Source organism: Saimiri boliviensis, chromosome 6 (assembly GCF_048565385.1).
Source record: "Saimiri boliviensis isolate mSaiBol1 chromosome 6, mSaiBol1.pri, whole genome shotgun sequence".
In the NCBI taxonomy this organism is placed as follows: domain Eukaryota; kingdom Metazoa; phylum Chordata; class Mammalia; order Primates; family Cebidae; genus Saimiri; species Saimiri boliviensis.
This window is the reverse complement of record NC_133454.1, coordinates 58,391,691-58,418,518: the sequence shown is the minus strand read 5'-3', so window position 1 is coordinate 58,418,518 and position 26,828 is coordinate 58,391,691. Positions and strand designations below refer to the sequence as shown.

Here is a 26,828-nt window from a genome sequence, read left to right as displayed (position 1 = left end):
GTTCCACTTCATAATATTTTCAATTTCCATTGCCCTTCAAAAAATCATGTGGTACATGTTGTATTTATCAGTGTTTAGAAATCTCAAACATTTACTTTAAAATATTATTTAGAATACACATTTTTAAAAATATGATCTGATACTCAGAACTATGAACATGATAATGATCTGAAAGCCCTTATTCCACCAAATGAAATTATTATAGAGACAATACATGAAATGGAAAGAGAATATGTAGGAATTTATGCCTTTCTGGATGAGGCTAATAGTCTTGCTCAAAGCACCATAACCAGTTCTTTCTCTTTCTCTTTCTCTTTCTTTCTTTCTTTTCTTTTCTTTCTTTCTTTCTTAATTCACTGTCTGAGCAGCTGCTATTGCCAGATACTATGCTAGGTAAAATATAAAGTTAAATTAGATGTATGATCATTGCCCCGAGTTAACCTCTAGTGAATTCACTGCCTTAAAAACTGGAATTATAATCCTAGCTTTCTAACATATTTTGCACTGGTAGTTCAATCCCATCATCAAAAATGACCTGAGTTCTTGACAACTAAGTAACTGATGTGCCTTCAAAGGTGATTTTGTTATTCAATGACAACACCAAATCTCCAGCTGCTGCTTCTTTTCTCTTTGTTGATATCAAGTCTGTGTTTTGTGTTTGGTGTGCTGTAGATGAGAAAACAAAGAAACGAGTCTCCCTCTAAATGAATTCAATCTTATCCTTTACTGCAGAGGAAATTCAAATGTCACAACCATGAATGTGTGTGTGTAGATGTGCACATCTCCATCTCAAGCCAACTGTAACTGAACTTACAAGGCTTTATGTCACCCTGAAGCCCATCCCACTAAGTAAGTAACTCCTATGCCTGATGTGGTTCTACTCCAGGATGCTACAAAGCTGGAGCCAGTTGGAGGGGGCCTGTATGGTTTTCGTAGAAATTTCGTAAAAATTAAAATTTAATTTTTTGTAAAAATTAAAAAAATTCTTAAAACTTAGAATAAGAAAAATGACCTTCCCAATGAGGCACGATTTTTAAAACAAGTTTTAATGATTTTGACACTTACCAGTACTAGTGGGCTGCTGTGGATCTTGAGAGGATAGAGAGCTTCTCTCCAGAGCATCTGAAGCTGTCTCTTCATCAGTAACTAGGAAAGGGGAAAAACAAAATTCTGCTACTATGGAGAGCAGTTTTACCCACATCGTGCTCAGTAAAAGAGATTGGAGAATGTATTTGGCGGCTACCTCCTTGTAGAGGTTGTGCAGAAACCCCAGAACTGTGTGCTCTGCGGCTCCTGCTCTGGTTTTTGAAACTGTATCCCGCTGAGTGCCCATCTGCTAACCTGCCTGGCTTAAAAGCACAGCATGCTGGACTTCTGTGTGGTGGCAGTGGTAGGCAAAAGGTAGTCACTGTTTCTATCTGTGTCCTTTTATCTATTAATCAATCCCTCTGTCTGTTTATCCACCTGTCCACCTATCTACCTACCTGTTAGTTAGATGGCTCTGGAATCAGCCTCCGACTGGGTTGACTTCTACTGTTGCTATTTACTTGCTCCTGAATGAGTTGGACAAGATGCCCAAACTCTCTAACACTGCTTTTCTTTTTTTAATCTGTAAAATGCAGATACTGACAGCATTTACTCCTTCAAGGGTTTTGTAAAAATCAGTAAGTTCATTTTGTAACATGTTTAGGACAATGCCTAGTTATTTAGAAAGCACGAAGCTAAATGTTATTGTACAATATTAATCAATGCTTAGGAATGTTTCCAGAGGATCAGCTTAGTATGGGTTATTCATTCACCAGTCAATGAATAGACCCACATCCAGGAAGCATGTAACAGCTGTTCCTGTCACTTTACAAATACTAATACTGATATGTCAGGCCGGGCACGGTGGCCCATGCCTGTAATCCCAGCACTTTGGGAGGCTGAGGCGGACAGATCATGTGAAATCAGGAGTTCGAGACTAGCCTGGCCAAAATGGTGAAAACCCCTCTCTACTAAAAATACAAAAAACTAGCTGGGAGTGGTGGTGTGTTCCTGTAATCCCAGCTACTCAGGAGGCTGAAGCGAGAATCACTTGAACCTGGGAGGCAGAGGTTGCAGTGAGCCAAGATCACACCACTGTACTCCAGCCTGGGCAACAGAGTGATGAGACTCCTTCTTGGAAAGAAACAAAAAACAAAAACAAAAAACTGACACGCTGCAGGTGGGTCATGTTTTTATAAAATTTGTGAATGCTTCTTGGTATTTATTTAATCAAATACTTTTCTATGGTTTTGAAAATTTATCCGGTTAATCAAACATTTAAAATGTATAAAAAATATAAAAAATGCCTGAATTGTGTGTAAGGGCTCTGAGAAAAGAAAGAATTACTAAGGGGGCCGGCGCGGTGGCTCACGCCTGTAATCCCAGCACTTTGGGAGGCCGAGGCGGGCAGATCACGAGGTCAAGAGATTGAGACCACCCTGGCCAAAATGATGAAACTCTGTCTCTACTAAAAATACAAAACATTAGCTGGGTGTGGTGGTGTGTGCCTGTAGCCCCAGGTACTCAGGAGGCTGAGCAGAATTGCTTGAAACCGGAAAATGGAAGTTGCAGTGAGCTGGGATCGGGCCACTACACTCCAGCCTAGCAATAGAGCAAGACTCCGTCTCAAAAAAAAAAAAAAAAAAAAAAAAAGAAAGAATTACTAAGGAAACATTATAGAGATGGTAGCATAGACTATAAGGCTAAACTGAACTCTGACTGCACAGCCACCAGAGAACATTTTAGAAAGAGGAGAGCTTCTGGCAAGAAAAAAGGGAAAAGCTGAAATGCTAGTCAATTAGAAGTACTGGGAACAAATCATAAGAATATGGGGCTAGGCACAGTGGCTCACCCCTCTAATCTCAGCACTGTAGGAGGCCGAGGCAGGCAGATTCCTTAAGCTCAGGAGTTTGAGACCAGCCTGGGGAACATGGCAAGACCGTATTTTGCCATGGGCATGGTGGTGCACCCCTGTAGTTCCAGCTACTCAGGTGGCCAAGGTAGGAGAATCATCTGAGCCCAGGGAGGTCGAGGCTTCAGTAAGCCATGATCACACCATTGTACTCCAGCCTGGATGACAGAGTAAGATCCTGCCTCAAAATTTTAAAAAAGAAGAAAAACATGGGAAATATTGGGGACATATAGAATAAAATTTATCAATAGTGATTAAAATCTCCTAACATAGTGTATACTATGTGAATTCAGAAAATTATGTTTATGTACAAAACATGTTTTATCTATGCATATTTAAAACTAGATTCTGAACTAACTTGGCTTTATCCTCTCAATTAACAAGCTAGCAAATTGTTGCATTTAGACTGAATGTTGTTTTGATTAGGTAGACACCACCACATGATGATCTACCTCCCTAGCTGGTCAGAATATTGCAGACCTTTATGCACTAGCTGCAATAACCATTTAAATTACAGTTAACTAAAATGAAATAATATTAAAAATTTAGGCTGGACGCAGTGGTTCACGCCTGTAATCCTAACACTTTGGGAGGCAAAGGTGAGCGGATCACCTGAGGTCAGGAGTTCGAGACCAGCCTGGACAACACGGTGAAACCTGTTTCTACTAAAAATACAAAAATTAACTGGGCATGGTGGCAGGTGTCTATAACTGCAGTTACTCAGGAGGCTTGGGTAAGAGTACTGCTTGAATCCGGGAGGCAGAGGTTGCAGTGAGCCAAGATTTTGCCATTTCACTCCAGCCTGGGTGACAAGAGCAAGACTCTGTAATCACACCACTGCACTCCAGCTTGGGTGATAGAGTGAGACCCTGTCTCAAAAAATAAAACAAAACAAAAAACCAAAGATAGCCTGTTGGAAAATCAATTTCTCTTGCTCTATTCTCTTTCTCCACGCATCATACTGTGGCTTTTTCAGAAGAAGACACTTCTTTCCTCAGGACCACCCTACTCCTGGTGCTGGCATGACCCTCCCTTTCCCCAGGTCCTTCTGTGCACAGCATAGGAGTGAAAGGGGTCAGGGCCCTTATGTGTAAACATGTTTTAAAGCATCCTCAGCTAGTAATATTTTTTACGTAATTGGTTGAACAAAATGTTTGTAATATCTGTATGTCAATGTAGCAGCAGCTAGCCAAATGGAAAAAACAATGAACCAATGGAAGCCATCAACAGCTGACGCTGGTATTTCTCTTCAAATACTATTTGGAGATCTGGCAGTGAGTATAGAAAAATAGATCACAAATAAAACTCAAGTCTTAGCCTATTATTATTATTATTATTATTATTATTATTTTGAGATGGAGTCTTGCTCTGTTGCCCAGGCTGGAGTACAGTGGCTTGATCTCAGCTCACTCCAACCTCTGCTCCTTGGGTTAAAGTGATTCTTTTGCCTCAGCCTCTCGAGTAGCTGGGACTATGGGTGCTCACCACCATGCCTGGCTAATTTTTGTATTTTTAGTAGAGGTGGGGTTTCACCATGTCAGCCAGGCTGGTCTCAAACTCTTGACCTCAGGTGATCCACCCACTTCGGCCTCCCAAAGTGCTGGGATTACAGGTATGAGCCATTGCGCTTGGCCTTAGCCTATTATTAAAAACATCTTTAGCTATAATTTTGAGTCATGTCGAGCTATAGCCATAAAAGGGGAGAACGGCTATTTCCCTCTTCATAGTCATTTTTGTAGATGGCTTGAACAATTGCTGAAAATTGAGAATGCATTTTTTTCAACATTGTTGGTTCTCCTATTGAAGAATCTGAATGTCTTCAGGAAGCTTTTAGATATAGCCTCATCCCCCACATGCCCTGTGCTCCAATTCTACTGCTGGAGGTGGAGGCGTGGGGTGGGGATGACTCACACAGGGGCGGGGGTGGTTGTGTAAGGTTACTGTACAGCTTGGTCTGTGGGTCCCTGCATCTTACGGTACAGCTTCTGCAATGACTACTTTTGGTTTGGTGAGAAAGTGACCCATGGAAAGCATGCAGTAGTCGGAGGGCGGGGGCTGTTAACCACAGCCACAGCCCCCATAGGGCAGCATGGCAGCTTTCCCACAGTGAGAGTCTCCTAAGCAAGCTTGCCTTTCAGCATCAGCTATTTCATCTGATAAAAGAGCTTTTTCAATAAATGCATTGTCATCCAACAGTTTCCTTTTTCACTAATGTGAATAATTCCTTATATTTCAGGAATCTATTACACTGAGAAGTACCTTGTAAAACAATGAAACTCAGAGTCCTGCTAATTGTACACATCCTATAGGATTCATGCATCTTAAAGGATACCTCTTGGCTCAGAAGAGTTGTGTACAGTTTTAAGATTATTTCTTCGACTTTTGGGGAAAGAATCACAGATTAGAGGTTCTGAGAATGGAGGCAACTTCTCTTAACATTTAATATTGGTTGTTTAAAATGGTGTTCAACTCAGAATATTAACATGGTTACACTAAAGTCTTCAAAGCAGTTATAACAATAAAATAGGCCGGGCGTGGTGGCTCACGCCTGTAATCCAAGCACTTTGGAGGCCAACGCAGGCGGATCACCTGAGGTCGGGAGTTCAAGATCAGCCTGACCAACATGGTGAAACCCTGTCTTAAAAAATAAATAAAATAAATGAAATAAATCTAAACAGGAATCATGTCTTCATGTAACTGTGTGTTTCATATTGACATAAAATGATATTGACAATTTAGGTTTATTTCAGCTAATATTATCTCCTTCTGGGTCAAGTGCAAAGATGTAGTATGTTTCATGACTGCTCCACAAACACAACTGCAATAAAACTATTTAAAGTCATTATCAAAAAGCAAGCATGACACTATCTGCATATGGCACTCTGCTAGGCTTTCTGCTGAACTGGGGTTGTTTTGAACGTTAGAACCGTTGAAATTCTGTCACTCACCGGGAGGAATTTGCTATTAGGAAGAGTTTTGTTGGCAGTAATCTCACTCTGAAGGACTTTGCCCACTGCATTTAATTTTGTTTGATAGTGAAATTTTTTTTTTTTTTTTTGAGATGGAGTTTCGCTCTTGTTACCCAGGCTGGAGTGCAATGGCATGATCTCGGCTCGCTGCAACCTCCGCCTCCTGGGTTCAGGCAATTCTCCTGCCTCAGCCTCCTGAGTAGCTGGGATTACAGGCATGTGCTACCATGCCCAGGTAATTTTTTGTATTTTTAGTAGAGACGGGATTTCACCATGTTGACCAGGATGGTCTCAATCTCTTGACCTTGGGATCCACCCGCCTCAGCCTCCCAAAGTGCTGGGGTTACAGGCTTGAGCCACCGCACCTGGCCCGATAGTGTAATATTAAAGTAAATCAAAAATTATTAAAGACAATCGTTAGTTCTTCTTACCCAAATCTTCAAACCGGAAGGATGCTGCTAGCTTCCCCCCTTGCAGTCCTCCATGTCGGATAATGCAATCTACCGTGGAATTTTTGCCGTATGTGTGAACTATGAGAGTGCTGGTAGAATTACATTTCTTCCCATCAGTTTCAAATTCGTGGTGGGTTCCACCTATGTAGCAATTTAAAGAGGTTATGGCTATTTAATGCTATTGGATGTGATTGGTTCTATTAGAGGCCAATGGCCTTGACTTCATGGCAAACATTAGATTTCTAACCTCAGCCAGTTGCTTTGTATATGCTTGGCTCTCATCACAAAGGCAATAGATGTATGACAGTAGATGATGAATTTCTACAAATTTTTCACTACTGGAAAAAAAAATTCAAAGCTTAAGAAGGACAGCTTGATGTTATGAAACACAAAGACCCGAGACCTTATTCTGGTTAAATGAATAAGGTGAATTAAAGGGGAAGTCTTATAATGAAGTAGAATTGACACTGTGCTGGGCATCAGATCTGGGTTTAGGTCTTTTCTCTCTAGAACTCCATTTGGCCCTCAGTGTCCTCAGCTGTAAAGGGTCCTTTGTTGATTAACCTTCCAGGCTCAGTCCCAGCACTTTGGGAGGCCTAGGCGGGTGGATCACCTGAGGTCAGGAGTTCAAGACCAGCCTGGCCAACATAGTGAAACCCCGTCTCTACTAAAATTACAAAAATTAGCTGGGTGTCATGGCATGTGCCTGTAATCCCAGCTACTCCTGAGGCTGAGGCAGGAGAATTGTTTCAACCCGGGAGGTGAAGGTTGTGGTGAGCCGAGATTGTACCACTGCACTTCAGCCAGGAAGACAGAGTGAGACTCCATCTCAAAAAAAAAAGTTGATTACATAGATATCAAAGGTAAGGTACTGAATGTTGAAATGTAAGCAAACTATAAACAGTACCCAGGCACCATAATTAGTTGTCCTATTTCAAAGGCTCAACCTTTAGATGCTTTGCTACAAGAATATTTTTAATCTGTCCTTGTGGGTATGGCACAATATAGTACTAAACAATATCGAGAAGACCATATCTGTCCCAATTACATGTATTATGTCAAATGTATTTTTGATTTTGTGTCGGGGAAAAAGTTTACGCTCAGAGATATTATACTTCTGTGTTATATCTATTTTAGAAAACTTGTAAAAGTTTAAGAAGTTGTCATATTTCACTTTAGATTTTTTTATCTGTTTTAAACAAAACATTTTCTTGATCTGTGATTAACCTTATAAGATTAAGTCATAGTATTGATTGGTTATAAGAATAACTTGTCTGGAAAAGAACTAATGAAATATTAAATGGTGTCTTCTGGCATCTCCTGCCACCAGAGGGTGCCAAAACATTGAAAAATCCCCTGGAAATTTGAGTAGGAAGAAAGACAAAGAAGAAAATAGAACCATTTCTCCACTTACTGGAGACCTCCATGCCATTCCCAAGTAGCCAGGTTATCTGCGGAGGGGGCTTGCTTCTCAAGGCGGAGCACATGAGTACAGCGTGTTCTTCTCCATTTTCCTTTCTGATAACTGAAACTTCCAGGATTGGCTTGACAGGAGTTGCTAGAAAAAAATGGATGTTTCTGTGTTTAATTAGATACGGTCTGCATATCTCAACAAAGCACAGAGCCTAATAATCTGTAGGTGATTGTTGTAGAGTATACTCTAATTAATGAGCATATATATATATATATATATGGAGAGAGAGAGAGAGAGAGAGAGAGAGAGAGAGAGAGAGAGAGAGAGATGGAGTCTCCCTGTGTCAACCAGGCTGGAGTGCAAAGGCACGATCTCGGCTCACTACAGCCTCTGCTTCCCAGGTTCAGGCAATTCTCCTCCCTCAGCCTTCTGATTAGCTAGAATTACAGGCGCCTGCCACCATACCCAGCTAATTTTTGTGGTTTTAGTAGAGACGGGGTTTTCTCCATGTTGGCCAGGCTGCTCTCAAACTCAGGACCTCAAGTGATCTGGCCACCTCCACCTCCCAAAGTGCTAGGATTACAAACGTGAGCCCCCACACCAATCTGGTATTGTTAACTTAATCTCTTCCAGAATAGTCAAGTGAAGGGCTTTTATGTGCTTGCAAAGCTTGTCATTCGTCTCTGAAAATTCCCAAACAAGCAATGTGGCAACAATTCTTAAAATGTGATATATGACTGTATTTGGTGGGTACAGCACTAGATGAGGAAGAGAGATGTGAAATCTAGTACCACCTCTGTCTCCAACTAGTTGTAAGAACTTGGGCAAGTCCTTCAGCTTCTTGGTATACTACTTTTCTTGTCTGTGGCATGACGGAGTGGACTCTCAGCTCTAAACTTTCGTGAGTCTATGACTCACCTCAAGGAAAGCTTCTTCTGTCCCCTCCTAACATTAAAGGTGCATTTCTCTTATAAAGGGCACATTCATCCTTTTTCTTTATACTTCTGTCTTGGAAATACTTTCTACTTAGGCTTACTTCTTCCTCCTTCCGTTCTACTTCCACTTCGGTCCAGAACTGAACTCTTCCCTGTTTACTTAACTCACCCATCTGCCATCAAGACCTGGTAAAGGCAGGCACTTTTTTTTTTTTTTTTTTTTTTTGAGACGGAGTTTCGCTCTTGTTACCCAGGCTGGAGTGCAATGGCGCGATCTCAGCTCACCGCAACCTCTGCCTCCTGGGTTCAGGCAATTCTCCTGCCTCAGCCTCCTGAGTAGCTGGGATTACAGGCACGCGCCACCATGCCCAGCTAATTTTTTGTATTTTTAGTAGAGACAGGGTTTCACCATGTTGACCAGGATGGTCTCGGTCTCTTGACCTCGTGATCCACCTGCCTCGGCCTCCCAAAGTGCTGGGATTACAGGCTTGAGCCACCGCACCCGGCCATAAAGGCATTTCTTAGCTCCATATATATATTGGATGTGTTACTTGCTGGCAATACAAAGATGAAAAAGACATGACCCTTCACGTAGCTAACAGTCTCGTTGTAGCTTCAGCCCCTAAACTGTTAATGAAAAGATTATGTGTTGAGAGCAATGACAGAGGTATGCATGGGGTGCAATGAGAACCCTGAAGGGCACACAACCAGCCGAGATGTGTGCTCCCTTACAAGGAGAAGGCAACGCTGAGCTGAGTTTCATTGGTTCACAAAACCCCCTGAGAGCCACCCCTTCTCGGCTACTTTCCCATGGTCTTCACTGCATGGCGGGCACCACACTGCAATAATTCAACAAGAGATGTCTAAGACATTCATTCTGGTGATACGTGGGATGACGTTACTTAGAGATCAATAAAAAGCAATGTTTTTAATTGATCTGTTCTGCCACAGAAAGCAAAACAAGTAAGGATAGTGAGACACATACCGGACACGATTGACCATCTGTAGAGCTGAGCAAGTCCTAGGCAATTAGGAGGCTGTCACTTCCTATCTGCACCTCCCAATTCCACCCTCCTACAGAAAAGAGGAATTGTTTGGCAGAGAGGATTTGAGCAGATTAAGCAGTGCAGCTACATCTGAATTCATTCTATCTTAGGATTTGCTGTCACGAGGTTCCACTTCATTTACATACATGTTTTGCTTCCCGAGCTAGTGTGCAAACTCCTTATGGGCAGAGATTGTGCCTAATTCATCTTTGATTCCCTAGGGCCTCACATGGTGCCTGGCACATAGTCACAGCTCATCAAATATTAATTCTCTTTTCTTTTAGGTCCCCAGAGAGAAAATTTAGTTGCCGTCAAAGACAAATTTCACAAGTTCATAGTTCAATCTAGGGTTTGCTTCTCAACATGCTCTCTTCCGTTTCCTTTCAATAAAAGATGGCAGAGGAGTCCCAGGCAATGCTTTGCTCTAGGCAACATTTTTAAACTAAAAGGTTAAGTTTTAAAATAATATTTCGTGTTCCTATCCATATTGCTCCCACGCTGGGTTTACTTGCAGGTACCTACCCAGCACAATCACGTTCACTTCCTTTGTGCTCACGGAGTCGCTGTAATGCAAGCACTTGTACATGCCTTCATCTTGCAGGGTCACATTAGGCACGCTGATGGAGAGCTGATTGGCCGAGTAATGAAGAAGCTGGTATTTGGAATTTTTAAAAGCTATACGAGAGGGAAATAGAGTGTCATGAGGAAAGGTATACAATGAACACAGACTGATCATTCACAGGAGTAGCTTTTGATTTTTATATATATATATTTTTGAGACAGAGTCTTGCTCTGTTGCCCAGGCTGGAGTACAGTGGCATGATCTCGGGTCACTGCAACCTTTGCCTCCCAGGTTCAAGCAGTTCTCATGACTCAGCCTCCCAGGTAGCTGGGACTACAGGCATGCACCACCACACCTGGTTAATTTTTTGTGTTTTAGTCGAGATGGGATTTCACCACTTTGGCCAGGCTGGTCTAGAACTTATGAGCTCAAGCAATCCACCCGCCTTGGCTTCCCAAGATGTTAGGATTACAGGCGTGAGCCACCATGCCCGGCCTGTTTTCATACTTTAAAGGCACAAATTGAGCTGCCTTCCAAATTCAACTGTCAGTAGTTGATGCCTCTCAAAGTTACTTTAGGAAATGGAATATTTTGATAGTGGGCTCTGTGACATAAACAAGTTGTTTTATTTGTGCCTGTAGGAAGGTAAAAACACTATGCAGATGAAGGATTCAGGTTGCAGGAGTAGTTTCTATTTTTAAAATATTTTTAGGACAGGGGCAGTGGCTCATGCCTGTAATCCCAGCTACTCGGGAGGCTGAGGCAGAAGAATCGCTTGAACGAGGTAGAGGTTGCAGTAAGCAGAGATCGTGCCATTGCACTCCATCCTGGGCAGCAAAAGCAAAACTCCATCTCAAAACAAACAAACAAACAAAATTAATGGAAAATGCCATTTACGTCTTTGAAATCTGATTCATTTGAGATTATCTGGTCACAATGAGTGTCAAGAATGGAAGGTAAATGCATTGATAAATGCACCAACCGATCAGTGATTTTTATTTTGTATTTTAAAAGTTTGGAAAGTAAATGCCTTGATAAATGCACCAATTGATAAGTGCTTTGTATTTTTTATTTTTAAAGTTTGTTATTATCTGAAATTTCCCACAGGTTATGACTTCATCCTTCCAGGTATTTAGCCAACGGCAAAGAATGGTCAGCTCCAGAAAGTTCCAGCCGATATCAAGTGTTTCTCTTGATGGTGTAATGACGTGGGATTCCTATCTAAGGTCAAAACTTTAGCAAATCAGAGGCTCCTGACATGAGTGTTTTCATTTGCTTATTTTTGTTTTCTACTGTTAAGATGTATAACATGAGCAAGTCTATGATAGCTGAGCCTTGAATGACTGATCAAGGAAGGTGTTCCTTATCTGGAACAATATGTGCCCTGGGGCACTGATAGTATATGAACTAGAATTTAGGGGTTCTCAGTCTCGGCTCCATTGACATTTGAGTCAAGAGTTCTTTGGTTGTGGGCTGCCCTGTACATTGCAGGATGTTTGCAGCATCCTTGGCTTCAACCCATTAGATGCCAGAGCACTGCCTGCTTTCTGCATGTGGCACAATCAAAACTATCTCCAGACTGTCCAATGTCCACTGGAAGGCAAGATCAATAACTGAGCTAGATCAAGCCATTCTGCTGCAGAAATCCAAGAGTGTCCCTCTTCTCCCAGTTTGCTAAAACCAAAACCAAAACAGCAAAAAGCGTTATTTCACAGAATTATCTCTATTTAAATTTTTTTCTCTCAGAACTTTTAACAATTAGTGTTTACTTCTACTGGAATCTAGTATTACTGGTTGTTTTAGCTTAAAATAATATATTTCTTTTTTTTTCTTTTTTCTTTTTTTTTTTTTTGGAGACGGAGTTTTGCTCTTGTTACCCAGGCTGGAGTGCAATGGCGCGATCTCGGCTCACCGCAACCTCCGCCTCCTGGGTTCAGGCAATTCTCCTGCCTCAGCCTCCTGAGTAGCTGGGATTACAGGCACGCGCCACCATGCCCAGCTAATTTTTTGTATTTTTAGTAGAGACGGGGTTTCACCATGTTGACCAGGATGGTCTTGATCTCTTGACCACGTGATCCACCCGCCTCGGCCTCCCAAAGTGCTGGGATTACAGGCTTGAGCCACCGCGCCCGGCCAAAATAATATATTTCTTTATGTTAACATATCAGTATCTAATAATGCTTTCAAAGCACATAACCTTTTTTTTTTTTTTTTTTTTTTTGAGACAGAATCTTGCTCTGTTGCCCAGGCTGGAGTGCAGTGGCACTATCTCAGCATCCCTGCAACTGTCATCTCCTGGGTTCCAGTGATTCTCCTGCCTCAGTCTCCCCCAGTAGCTGGGAGTATAGGGGTGTGCCAGCACACCCAGCTAACATTTTTGTATTTTTAGTAGAGAATGGGTTTCACCATGTTGGCCAGGCTGGTCTTGAACTCCTGACCTCAAATGATCCCCCCTCCTCAGCCTCCCATAGTGCTGGGATTATAAGCATGAGCCACGCTGCCCAGCCAGCAAACGACATGTTTTAAGAGGCTCTGCTTTATAAATAAGAATGAAATGTGTTGTTTTAGACTTTTCCAAGTATTTGGCGGTTAGGAATATTAAATGGAGATATAAAATGATCTAGGGTTTAGTAAAACCCTGCTTAAAGTCAAAGGGATGAAACCAAGAGATTTTTAAGAGTCTTTTTCCATCTCAGACATCTTGCACTTCCATCGTGTGTGTTTGCGAAGAAAGAAATGACTGCCCTCATTTCCATGTGATACCTCCTGCCTATTTCTATTGCTTAGAAATCTTGATTTTATGTTAAGACCACCAGGAGAAAAAGAGCTATCTGGAAGGGAGCTTTGTAATGTGCCTTTGGATTGCACGGGTGGAAAATGGAGCAGCTGGCTTCCTATGTGGGGTGGTGGTGGCTGCATGAGGACGGTGCCCCCAGTCAGTTGGCTGCCTGTGGGTTATTGTGCTGTGGTTGCTTGATGGTTACTGAGAGTGAAAAAGTGATGTGAGTGTGGGGTGGGGACGTGGAAATGTGCTTTGTAATTTGAGCCCCCTTTAACAACCATTCTGGTGGGGTTTCCATTTCACAGTTCCTGCCCTGCAGCAAGCAGCCTGGTGTAAAGCTTTGGAGGTGTGATTCACGTGTAACAGTAGGTGGGCTGAGCCCACCCCTTGGGTGACTCATGCAGCCTTTCTCTCCCACCAACCTGTCCCACTGGAAAATCCCTCAGTTTGAAGTCTGGTGGCATTTCTTTCTCTTTCTTTCACTTACCAGGATACTCATTTAAAAAAATGGTGAAGCCTGTGGGGGTCAGCCACTGCAGGGAGGAGGTCTTCTTCAGAGAAGTGACACACTTCAGCGTGAGCGTCTGGCCTTCCTCCACGGTGATGGTTTCTGTGTGGTTAGTCAGAGAGGCCTCTGTAGAGGAAGAGAAATGGGGGCGATCAGGCCGGTGCGGGGAGGCCACACTGTCTCAGGGATCTTGTCTCGTTCATTCATTCAATCACGTATTATCTATTCCTTTTAGAAACCAAAAAAATAAGCAAATACACACACACAAAAAAAAACCTGTGAGTTAAGAACTGAGAGTAGGAGCAGTAACGACGCCTCTTGAAGAAGGGAACCCTGGAACCAGGTCTGAAGGATTTTGACGGAAGGAAGGGAAGTTCAAACTACAGTTTGACAGGTGTGGGGCACTTGCTCTGCCATATGCCAGGAAATGTGCCAGGCCATTTCCCTGTATTGAATTTAACTTTTTAAATATTTAGTTAGTTAGTTAGTTAGTTAGTTAGTTAGTTAGTTAGTTTTGAGACAGAGTCTCGCTCTGTCGCCCAGGCTGGAGTACAGTGGAGCGATCTCAACTCACTGCATCCTTCATGTCCTGGGTTCAAGCGACTCTCATACCTCAGCCTCCCAAGTAGCTAGGATTACAGGCACGCACCACCACGCCAGGCTAGTTTTTGTGTTTTTAGTAGAGATGCAGTTTCATCATGTTGGTCAGGCTGGTCTCGAGCTCCTGACCTCATTCTCAGTCTGAGGTCTCAGTCTCCCTAAGTGCTGGGATTACAGGTGTGAGCCACTGCGCCCGGCTGGAATTTAATTTTCAAACTTATCCTAGAAAGGAAGAACTATGCTCACTTTACAGACCAGGAAACAGAGGCTCAAGGTCACAGAGGTCATGGAGCTGGGATCTGTACCCTGGGCTGTGGATGGCAAAGGGCATGTTTATGTAACTACGTCAGCCTATCTAAGCCTCAAGACCCCAGAAAAGTAAGCCTTTCTGGCATCAGCTTATAAAAATAGGCATTTAGTACTTTCAAGTTGTGTGTCTAGGATTCTAAGAAAGAATGTTACTATTGGAGTGCTCTAGTGAACTATAGAGTTGCCCCTCGGGGCAAGTAGCTAAGCCCCACCTGTCTGAGAGCGTATCCACCACAGGGCAGATGATCTAAGATCTCATTCAACTCCATATTCCACAGCCCAGCTTTCTTCAGACAAACACAAGAGTCTAATTTCTCCGAATCACAACCCCTGAAGAATGATGAACAACTGATTCTAAGCAGCTGCACATTTATCTCCCCAAGAAAGAAATTGATGGAAAATAGACTGGCGTTCCTGCTGATTTGGCATGCTTATTGTCATTCATTATTTCTTCATATTTTAAATTTTTTTTTCCTGAGGAAAAGACAATTCTTATCAATGAAAGTATAAAACACTTTTATAAACAGAAGAATGCCATGGGGTTATATGTTAGGAATAGCAAATGTAACAAGTTTTACTGCATCATCTTAAACCTTAACAACAACCACAACAAAGAAACCAGGAGAGCTTATTTTCTTGGAGAAATTAAAACCAGGAGAGTGATACATTTCAAGTATGAGGAAAAGTGCTTTGGAGAGCTCTGGGAATTAATTTGTGTCTACTTTTTAGTTTGTTACATTCCTAGGTCATTAATTTGAATCTAGCCTCTAGCAGAAATAAGTCAGAATTATTGTATTGTATTCACGTAAGCTTTCATGGGAAACCGTTTGCTTGAGTTCTAATGGAAAAACACCCATATCATCCACCAATACCATAATGAACAACAAGGAGGCAATACAAAGAGATCTGTGCTTTCAAAAAAAGCATTGAGGCATAAGGCCAGAATTCTGCTTAGGTTTGGCCATTTGGAAATACTCTCATCTGTGACATCAATCCATAATTGAGTAAGTAATAAGAATAATGTTAATAGAGAATGGCAATAGAATTTCTTCCAAGGGATTTTTGCTGATAATAAAGAGTTAAGAAGCCATTGAGTCCCTATTATTGTGTCCTCATGACATCCGAATCAGGATGGTAGGAAGGCCAGCGGTCCCCCACCTTGGCAGTATGCTGGACTCACTCAGGAAGTGTGTGTCCCGCCCTCCTCAGTCACTGCTAATTAACTCGGAATTCTTGGTGGGGCTCCCACATCAGTTCTCCTGACCCCACGCCTAAGTGTTCAGAGCATCCTGTTCCCAAAGCACACAGTTGCAACACAATGAATAACATTCCAGAGGCCTGTGGATGCCCCTCAGATACTTGGGACCAACTCTCTGCTGCTGCAAAAACCACATGGAACAGGAGGATGAGTGTCCGTCTCACTTTCAAAGACTTCCGGAAGACATTCTACCATACCACTGTGTCCAACCCCTTAAGCCCTTAGTCAGACTGGGTCCTATGGAAATGTCTTTTCCATAGCATGGCCAAATAATTTAAAAAGCTACACCTTTAGTTTCATTATCATTTCTTCACCATTTCCCAACAGCCACATGTGAACATGCTGTAGTTTGTCAATGTCCTTCCAAAAATATGCCTTTTTGCATGGGACAGAGGACTCACATGTCATCAGAGCTGGCTAGAGCATCGGGGGACATTCACTCACATCACCACTGATCCTCTGGACTGTCTTGTTCTATTAACCCCAGGGTTTCACTCTTGAGCTGTAACATCTTACTAGGCCCCTATTTAGGCAATCACCCATAACACCCAGATCTTTTTCAGATAATTTCTGTCACATCACATCTCCCTATCCTGTGTTGATGATGCATTTCATTTTGGAACCAAAGTTCAGATTTCATATTCTCCCTAGATCCGTCTTATCTGGTAAATTTGGACTGAGGGTTCAGGCTTTCTGAGAACATTTCGGCTCTTGATTGTGTTATCTGTCAATAGACCCCTAGGCTTTGTACCATCTGAACTTGTTGCAGAGAGGAGCAGTTCATAATCACGTCTGTGTCCCTAACCTGGGTGGCATAGGATGAAATGAGTAACTCACATGCACACAAGCAAATTGACTGAGTTGGAATCCTGCTCCTCCACTACTAACACCATGAACTTGGGCAATATCTGTGTGTCAGTTTCCTTACCATAAAAACAGGAAAAACAATAGTATTCATCTCATGGAGTCGTTGAGACAATTTTAAAAACATGTAAAAAACCTAGTATAGTACTTCGTCCATAGTCAGCATAACATGCTGCTCTTACTTGGTAAATAGTGCATAACGATTATTTGAAGAGCTGAACTGACTCTTGCTTTACAAAGGAAAGTGGAAAGGGTCAGTGTCAAAAGACAAAGCCTTGTAGCTCTGCAGCTCGGAACTATTTATAATTAAACATTCCAAGGTTCTAGTAGACATTGAGGAAGAAGCAGTTCCAGTCACAGTAAACCTAAATTGGAACAGTTCAGGAGGATTAACGATTTTGAGGAGCAAACTATGATAATGAGTTCTTTTTATTTTTGGACCTTAGATTTCAGCCAAGGGTGTAGTTAATCATATCAGTTCATGGCACACAATCATTATTTGATGGAGAGAGAGAAAGAGAGAGACAGATGGAGGTATTAGAACTCTGTGAAATAATAAAATTATGGTGGCCGGGTGCGGTGGCTCACACCTATAATCCCAGCACTTTGGGAGATAGAAGTGGGCAGATCATCTGAGGTCAGAAGTTCGAGACCAGAGTGACCAACATGATGAAACCCCATCTTTACTAAAAATACAAAATTAGCTGGGCTTGAGGGCGTGTGCCTATAATCCCAGCTACTAGGGAGGCTGGGGCAGGAGAATCACTTCAACACAGGGGGTGGAGTTTGCAGTGAGCCAAGTTAGCACCACTGCACTCCAGCCTGGGTGACAGAGTAAGACTCTGTCTCAAAAAAAAAAAAAAAAAAAAAAAAGGAAATTAAAAGATGTTTTCCCACTTCTCTCTTCATCATATAAATTGTTTGCTATTGAAACATGAACTTATTTGCATACATATGTGTCAATGTCATTCCTGAGTCACGTCTACTTGCTTTTTGATCCTGCACAGTTGGCCTGCCCTGCATCACTGTGATTGGACTGGGTACCTGCTATCTCTACTTGGGCACCAGCTTCCATCCCATTTTATTTCCTCAGTGAATTCCCTCCTATACTGACCCATCTCTCAAAAGATGATTTGGTACAAAAAATAATTCTACCATCCTTGTTTTTTTCTCTTTAACTGTATCTGGCTGGATGTGGTGGCTCATGCCTATAATCCCAACACTTTGGGAAGCCAAGGCAGGAGGATCATTTAAAGCCAGGAGTTTAAGACCAGCCTGGGAAACATAATAAGACTTGTCTCTACAAACACTTAAGAAAAAAAAAACCTGTCATACTCATCAGCATACAAATACATACTATTTCTCCCATATTAAAATGGATAAACAAAACAATGTCAGATTTCATTTCAGCTACTACTACCCTATGTCCCTCTTTTTTTTTTTGAGATGGATTCTCATTCTGTCACCCAGGTTGTGGTGCAGTGGAACGATCTCGGCTCACTGCAACCTCCACTCCCGAGTTCAAGGAATTCTCCTACTTCAGCCTCCCAAGTACCTGGGAGTATAGGCGCCCACCAGCACACGTGGCTAGTTTTTGTACTTTTAGTTGAGATGGGGTTTTACCATGTTGTGCAGGCTGGTCTCGAACTTCTGACTTAAAGTAATCCATCCGCCTCTGCCTCCCAAAGTGTTGGGATTACAGGCATGAGCCACTGTGCCCGGCCTTCCCTCTCTTTTATTGACACATTTTTCTAAAGAACTATCTATACTGTTTATCCCACTCTTTGTTTTCTGACCCGGTTTTCAACTCCACTACTTCGTTGAAATTGCTCTTTCTCAAGGTTCCCAAAGACCTTCACATTGCTCAAAGCAATGCTCCATTCTCAGACTATATCTTATTCAATCCATTGCGTGCCTTCGTCATAAATGATCACTCCCTGCTTCTTAAGTCAGTGTCTTTTACTTGGTCCCCTAGATGTCAGTCTCTTCGACGCCCCTCCTAACTCACTGGCAACTGCTGCTCCCCATCTCCATTCCTGGGTTCTCCTCCACACAACGGAGGTCAGACCCGAATAGACTCTCTCTATACTCACTCCATAGGTCATCTTATCTGGCCTCATCACTTTTATGACAATCAGTAAGAAGTTCAAAAGGCATTTCAAACCTAACAAGTATAACACAGACTCTTGATTCTCTCCCCCTAAATGTGTTATTTTATATTTCACCACCAGCAAATAGCCCAGTTACTCGGGCCCAAACCCAATAACTCTGTAAAGACTGTGTCGTTATTCCCATTTCACAGATGAGGATATCAAAGCTCAGAGGTTAAGTAGTTTTTGAGCCAAGATTTGAATCTAGAACGAACTTCCACAGCACTTCGATGCTTCTTGTTTTACTTAGTTACTCAGTTCTTGTGTACTGTCTTGATTCCTATAAACAGACTGAAGTTTCTAGAGGAGAATGACTATGTTTTATATTTCTCTAAAATTCATTCCTTCTAGAAACTATTACAATATGAGCTTGAAAGTTACTGGCTTAATGCCAGTTTTCACGACTGCACTGTAACATAGGTAATTGATAGACACCTTTGCTCTCCTCTTGCTAATAAAAATACTGAGAAACAGGAAGGAAGTTACTGGAAGAAAGTTACACATTGAATCAATGATAGAATAAAGACTAGTGTTAAGAAACATGCCCTAATTTCCTCCTTGGGGACTAGACATTGACGTAAGTTTTGCCAATGTCCTTACCTTTGGTAAAGTGATGGTCTAAACAGAAAGCCTGCATTGGGTAAGATGGGAGTGGTGAGATTTACCTGCAGCCTGTTTAGGAATAAATGTCTTCCATTTTAAGGATGTATGATATCATTTGTCTGTTTCTTCGTATGCGTGATTATGAATTAAATAGTGTAATTTAACTCTTACAACATTTAAAAATTGTGATGAAATATAGTTTGGCTTTTTATTACACGCTAAAGTACTGTATGTCTTAAGATTAACGTCTGTACTTGCTGCTGAGAATTCGGTATCAGGCTGCGAACCAGACTGACCACACCATAGATGCCTGAGTTTCATATGGAAAAGGCTGCGTTTGAGGCACAGGATTTTAGCTGTTTCCTTTACTATTTGCACCAAGACTTGCTTTTGGCTTTACAGGTCTGCTTATCTTGCAGTATTATCGTGTAGACCCCATGTTTGATTTAGAAACAGGAAATCACTGTAGAAAGGAAGAATAGCCCCAGTGAGAAGCCACAGACCCACCCAGCTCTACTTACACTGTAGTGCTTAGATATATGTCTCAATGTCTTTAGTTTTGTTAAAGATGGAAAAGCAGGATGCTGTGCCTAAGTTTTGGTGGCGTATTTTCCCAGGAAACTTTCCCTACGATCTTCTCATTGCCATTGGAAACTAAATTGCAACTTCTTTTGAATTTCCTTTCACTTAAGTTTGGAGTCAGACTTTCACCTTCGTTGTCAGAGAGATGGTGTGTGAGGTATCTTCCTTGCTTACCACTTCCTCCTCTGCAGGCTCTAAAGACATGTACATCCCCATTCACTTTTAAGCTTTCCTATTGGACCCTGAGTTCCATACACCTACTTTCTAGTCCTCTCTGTCTGAGCTTCAGAGTTCTTATCTGCAAATTAGCCCTGTATGGCTCCCCACGTGCTGAGCATACAGAGCTTGACAATGAGTGACTGTGGTGTTTCTCCTGTGAGGTCACCGATTCCTGCTGGTAGGTCATGTTTACGGAATGGATTATTGACTTCCGGGCTTTGTCATTATCTCTGTGACTGAATTCATCCATCCATGCATAGCTATATGTGATGAAATTGCTAGCTGATCCTGGGGCTATCGATTGTGACTGGTTTATATATGGAAATGGAGCCTGTGACCTTCACCTTCATCACCACCCTGAATCCCATGAACTAATTGTCCTATCAGTGGATGGCTTTACACCAAATCACATGTGATCTACTCCCAAACAAAAGGACAAGCAGCAGTAACAGCCACCTACCAAAGTGCACATAGACAAAACCAGTGCAGTTCTTAAGATTCTTTGGTTTTTCCCAATACTTTGAAAGTTTGCATGTGTAATCTTTACCTCTACTATAGATTATCACGGTAAACAGAGAAAAGAATAAACTATTATTTCCCTTTCTTGCCTTAGTAGTTAAATTTTTACATGCAATAAATTTAAAACCAGAGCAGAGCAAGTCTGTCCTGCAAGGACCCCAAACTCTACATGTCCTGTTGGAACTCATTATCTCTATTGCCCCCATGCCCCACCCGTGTCTAACACAGATATACCACCTGCCCATTCTAGAATTCCTTTATATTAATGGCATCACCCACATCACTGCACACCAGATATTTGAGAGGTGCTCTAAACTCTTCTTTCTCAAAAACATCTCTTTAATCAATCTATTTCCTTTTTATCACTGTTATTGCTGCGTTAGTTGAAGATGATATCATTTCTTTCCTGGACCATTGTAATAACTTCCTTCTAGTCTCCCTTCTCTCGAATTCATCATCCTCATCTACTTCTAGGATTACATTTTAAAAACATGAATTTGAGGCCAGGCGTGGTGGCTCACGTCTGTAATCCCAGCACTTTGGGAGGCTGAGGCGGGTGGATCGCCTGAGGTCGGGAATTTGAGACCAGCCTGGCCAGCATAGTGAAACCCTGTCTCTACTAAAAATTGCAAAAAAAATTAGCCAGGCATGGTGGTAGATGCCTGTAATCTCAGCTACTCAGGAGGCTGAGGCAGGAGAATTGCTTGAACTTGGGAGGCAGAGGTTGCAGTGAGCCAAGATCACACCATCACACTCCAGCCTGGGCAACAAGAGCGAAATTCCATCTCAAAAAACAAAAAGCAAAACAAATAACATGAATTTGATCATGCCTCTTCCTTCATTCAAATATTTGCTCTGTCTTCCATGGCCTATAGGAATCAGGTCCGAATTCCAGCCAACTTGACTCCTGTGTTCTCCTCCCTTGTCATGTCCTGATACTCCTCTTCAGATAGTCCTTGTACATGGCCACTTGCTGTTTCCAGAAAGTTCTAGGCTCCAGAAGATAGTGTGTCTTTGTCTATGATGTTCTCTTGGCCTAGAATGCTTTTCTCATCCTCTCCAAGACTCAGTGTTAAGACTCAACTCAAATTACACAACTTTTGTCAAAACTTCCAAAACGAGCCTTAGCCTCCCTCTTCTCCATAATGTCTTTCCTCTAGTTTCCCAAAGGCTTGAGATACACTTTTATTATAGCACTTAGCAGATTACTTCATAATTAGTTGCTTATAGGTGTTTCTCTGTAGATAGATTACAAACTCCCCACGGAAAAGTTGTTTGCTGTTTACTCATTTTAGCATAATGAAGATTTTTGATATTCGCCGAATTAATGGATAAAAATGAGCAAATGTATATATTTCAGAATAAATATGTTAATAGGATGCTAACTTTGCCCTTTAACTGTTATATCAAATAACAAAGACAAGGTCTACATTAAAGCCATAGACATGCAATGCATCAATTCTCACATCAGAGCCCTAGTTATCTGACTGTTATGAGGTATTAAGGAAAAATGTGTTTTAATTCAGATCATTACCAAAAAAAGATTTTTATTATTTTTAGATTGAATCAATAGATAAAATTGCAGGTGTAAAAATAAATCAGACTTGTCAGAATCAAATTATTTTTAGTACATTTTAAAGAAGCTGTCTCAACATGTCATCTAACATGTGACTTTTTCCTGGGCAAACGAAGTATAAAAAGAACTGCTTAATTTGCAGTTTTTCTCTGTTTTCTGCATCCTACCCTCCACAAAACAACCAAAATAGAGGGTTCAAAATTCGTTGGATTTGACATTTTCATTGTCTACAGTGTCAGTTAATAGGATGAATTTTGAAAAATGCTTCATTTTTATTGTGTCTGCATTTTTTAACCAATCCTAAGACTATTCCGGGAGTAGCCTTGAAAAGAGGGCAGGCTCTGAGATTATGTGACTTTTTTTTTTGCCATAAATTTTTGGCAGCCATAGAAGTTACACTGTAGAAGCAATCACAGTGATCTTCCCATCATTTAATTTGCTAAAATTTGCTGACAATTTATAGCTTTGCCAAAATTGATGATGTGATGATGTGTGGCCTTTTTGCTGACAAGAAAGTAGCGGGGTCAACTACTCTCCTAATTACATCTGTGATGGGCTTGAGCAAGGTTAGGTCGGGCGGCAGCTACTGCTCAAATGCCATTGAGCTCAGATGCCCTCGGGGGGGGCCCTTGAAGGAATTTTCAAATTAGGACTCTGCAATATTGAATCCTCCAAATTGTGCAGTGGTTTTCAAACTTTTGATCCACGTTAATAAACACATTTTCTATCACAATCTAGTACACAGATACATACACACAAACACACGTTAATTAAAAGTTTCATGAGGCTGGACGCGGTGGCTCACGCCTGTAATCCTAGCACTTTGGGAGGCTGAGGCGGGCAGATCACGAGGTCAGGGGATCGAGACCATCTGGACCAACGTGGTGAAACCCCATCTCTACTAAAAAAAAATACAAAAAAATTAGCTGGGCATGGCAGTGCACACCTGTAGTCTCAGCTACTCACGAGGCTGAAGCAGGAGAATTGCTTGAACCCAAGAGGTGGAGATTGCAGTGAGCCAGCCTGGGCGATAGCGCCAGACTGTGTCTCAAAAAAAAAAAGTTTTATGAAATAAATAATTTTACTATCTGCTTCATAGGCTGATATTTACGTTGCCATATTCTAGCTTTAAAACTTGAACAGGTTACTTAACTATTTCTCCTTTTTTTTAACCTACCTTTTACCTCAATTTTCTCATCTTTAAATTGGGGATATTACTCCCTACTTCAATACTTTTGCTATAATTACATGAAATTAACATAGAGTACTAAGCACTGTGCATGGCACAATAAACACTTTTCCTCCTATATAAATAGTATTTAAATAATTTAGGTCTACCTTGAAACATAATTTTTGCTAGTTATTTAACAAATGTGTTTTTATGAGTTATTTTTTATGAGGCAATAACTCAAAGCCTGAAAAAGTTAAGGTCAGTTAAAGGCTTTAAACTTTGGAATAATTAAAATCATCCTAATTTTAGCTGTCTAAATGTACTGTTTCTGAATGTAATAGCTATTCTTTAAGCCACTTATTGAAGAAACTAATATTATTCATTACCAAAACTGAATACTTATTAAGTGTCTTAGGGTACAGGGACCAAAAAAAGAAGGCACTGATTGAGGTATATGAAATAGGGAATTGAAGTACTATGTAAAATAGAAACTCTAGTTTTTTGAGGTAGCATCCTTCAGATGCCATTCTAGATTGAATGTAGATTTAGAAGGATAGGTGCATTTCATGAAACACAGGTTCAATATTTGGAAACAACAACAAAAAAAAAGCAAAATTTTTGAGTGGCTTTATCAGTGATTTCCTTTGCATGAATCTGACACAAGTTGTAATCAGAGACTGAGGGACAAGAGCCACTTCCTACACCCCTGCCCCCGCTTTGGGTAGAAAATAATTTGACCTGCTCCAAAAAATAGAAAACTGTTTCTATCCTTAATTTTCGTATGCTACATTAGAATTAAACACTAAAACCCAAGTTTGAAAATTATAGTAAAATGTACAGTATAACTTATTCTTTAAAAATAAACACAAGGTTTTCATTGGTCTCATTATTACCTCTGAGCTAAATAAGAGTTGTACAGTGCTTTGTCATTTTCAAAGTGCTTTCACGTTTGAAATCTGATCCTTCTAACAATCCAGGGAGTATGGTGGATCAAACGTTTTTATCATTTTCATTTCAAGATGCAGAAACTGAGTTTCAAAGAGATTAAATCATGTGGCTAAGATTTATACAGCAAGGACATTTTAAAATTCAATACGGATGCTCTTTCAACTAGTATACCCTTAAAAGACAGAGCCTAATAAGCTTGTAACATCTTGCCATAACTTGGGACCCACAGAGACACACACTGTAAGGATCCCTTCTATACCCTTTAGCCATTCAGCAAGAGATGAAATAAATGCAGTAGCATCCCTCAGATGTGTGATTTGAGCATGGCTTGGAAAGTATTAGCAGTTACCTGAGTTGTCTTCTACAGTGGCTCCTCTGTGAAAGCAGTTGACTGACTGATGGGTAGATTTGGCAAAACATTAAGTCAGCTGAGCAACAGCAACAAAAAATAATTCTAAGTCCTTACCTTGTAAATGGAACCAAGCCAGCAAGCTGAAAGCTCTCCACCACATATTGTGCTGTGCTGCTGTGACGCTTTGTCAACTTCCTCTAGATTCTGTGACAAATGGAGCTGAGTAGTTTCTTTTGAAGGGGGAGAGGCAGTAGCTCTGTGACCTCATGTATACCAACTCCTCCATCTGTCTGGAAGCCCCCTCTTAGTTAGCTGCCCCCAAAACACCTCCCGGTGGAACATTTTGGGGACCACATGTATTTTCTTGATGGGAGAGAGGTGTGAGTGATGTGTTGATGACAAAAATTGTTTTACCACAAGTGGGTAGTACTGGTAAATCAACTAGTTGCAAGGTTTTTAGAGGGAGGAAGAGTGGGAGAGATACTGTAAAATGTCCCTGTCTAGTGATGTCATCCTTATTTTTATTTTTCTAGTTTATTAAATAGACATGTTTTGCTCAATCTTTGTAAATATTTTCTTTCTAATGCTGACATCAATTTATAATTGTTATCAGGCATGAATTCATCTATTCATATATATACCCATTTTTGAAATCTATATATCTGTCTACCCACTTATCCACCCATTTTTTCATCTACCTACTCATAAATCTTTCCACCCACCCATCAATCCGTCTATCCACCCATCCATCCATTTATCCATTGACCTATTCATCCATCCATCAACCCACTCACTCATGTATTACCCGTCCATTCATTCTCCCTCCATCTACCTCTCCATTCATTCATCCATCCATCCATCCCCCCACTTATCCATCCATCCATTCACCCACCCATCTATCCATCCATCCATCTGTCCATCACCTATTCATTCATTCACCACTCATCTATCTATACATGCATACACTCATCCATCCACCCAACCACCCATTCCTCTACTCACCACCTGTTCATCCATCCATCCACCCACCCACTCATCCATTCATTCACCCGTCTATCTATACATATGTACATCCATCCACCCACCATCCTTCTTTTTATCCACCCATTCATCTTTTCACCTATACAGCATCTAGTATGTACTTCTTTGAGACATGGTTAAATAAAAAACATAAACTCCTTTTTTTAGGAGAATATAATCTAGTTGGGGAGATAATGTACATATGAACAATTTTGATATTTAGTTTTCATTAATTGTACAAATTTAGATAGACGTAATTTAATTTTTCCAGGGGCATACAGAAAGGATTAGTAGGCTTATGTTTAGAAAACAAAGATCAGTCTGCAATGCCTGAAAATTTTAAAGAAAACACTACTTACTAGTTCTAATTGAAATTAGTGTTAATATTCTGATAAATTTGATGATAGTTTGGATAGGAAAAATCTTGTCCATTAAAAATGTCTTTCAAATATTTTGTTGGCTGGGCACAGTGGCTCATGCCTGTAATCCTAGCATTTTGGGAGGCTGAGGTGTGAGAATCACTTGAGGCCAGGAGTTCAAGACCAACCTGGGCAACATAGCAAGCCCCCATCTCTACAAAAAAAATACAAAAATTAGCTAAGCATGGTAGCACATGCCTGTAGTTCCAGAAACTTGGGAGGCTAAGGTGGAAGGATTGCTTAAACCCAGAAGGTTGAGACTGCAGAGAGCCGCGGTCACACCACTGTACTGCAATCTGGGTAAGAAAGTGAGACCTTGTCTCAAAAAATAAAAATAAAAAAAACCAAAAAAACCCAAAATATTTTGTCTTTCAAATTTTTTCAGTTTTTCATTTTTCTCCCCTTTGCTCCTAACATTCCATCCAGGAACTTCTAATTTTTATACTTACCCTCAGTAGAAGAGAACAGTCTACCCAGGGTCACACCTCCTCCACAGGGCATCCATAAGGGGGTCTCAAGGTCCTTCTCCCTTGCCTTGAGGTGCGGCAACTCTGAAGCGCCCCAGGGGATTAGAATCAGCTGAGATCTTTGTTGCAACTGCATCTCAGTCCAGCTTCTATCAAGTCCCCATC

The 26,828-nt window shown here is 41.2% G+C and overlaps 1 protein-coding gene across 1 annotated transcript in view; it reads right to left on the bottom strand.

Moving 5' to 3' along the window:
- Positions 1–25,232, bottom strand: part of CRTAM (cytotoxic and regulatory T cell molecule) — a 43,361-nt gene extending 18,129 nt beyond the window's left edge. Inside the window, exons 1-6 of the mRNA XM_003923580.3 lie at positions 24,872–25,232; positions 13,586–13,732; positions 10,277–10,429; positions 7,774–7,917; positions 6,339–6,500; positions 1,066–1,146 (exon numbers count right to left, since the gene is read on the bottom strand). Coding sequence (XP_003923629.2) covers positions 1,066–1,146; positions 6,339–6,500; positions 7,774–7,917; positions 10,277–10,429; positions 13,586–13,732; positions 24,872–24,917 — 733 coding nt within the window. The 5' untranslated portion in view covers positions 24,918–25,232. The remainder of the gene's footprint in view (positions 1–1,065; positions 1,147–6,338; positions 6,501–7,773; positions 7,918–10,276; positions 10,430–13,585; positions 13,733–24,871) is intronic.
- Positions 25,233–26,828: the final 1,596 nt, after the last annotated feature.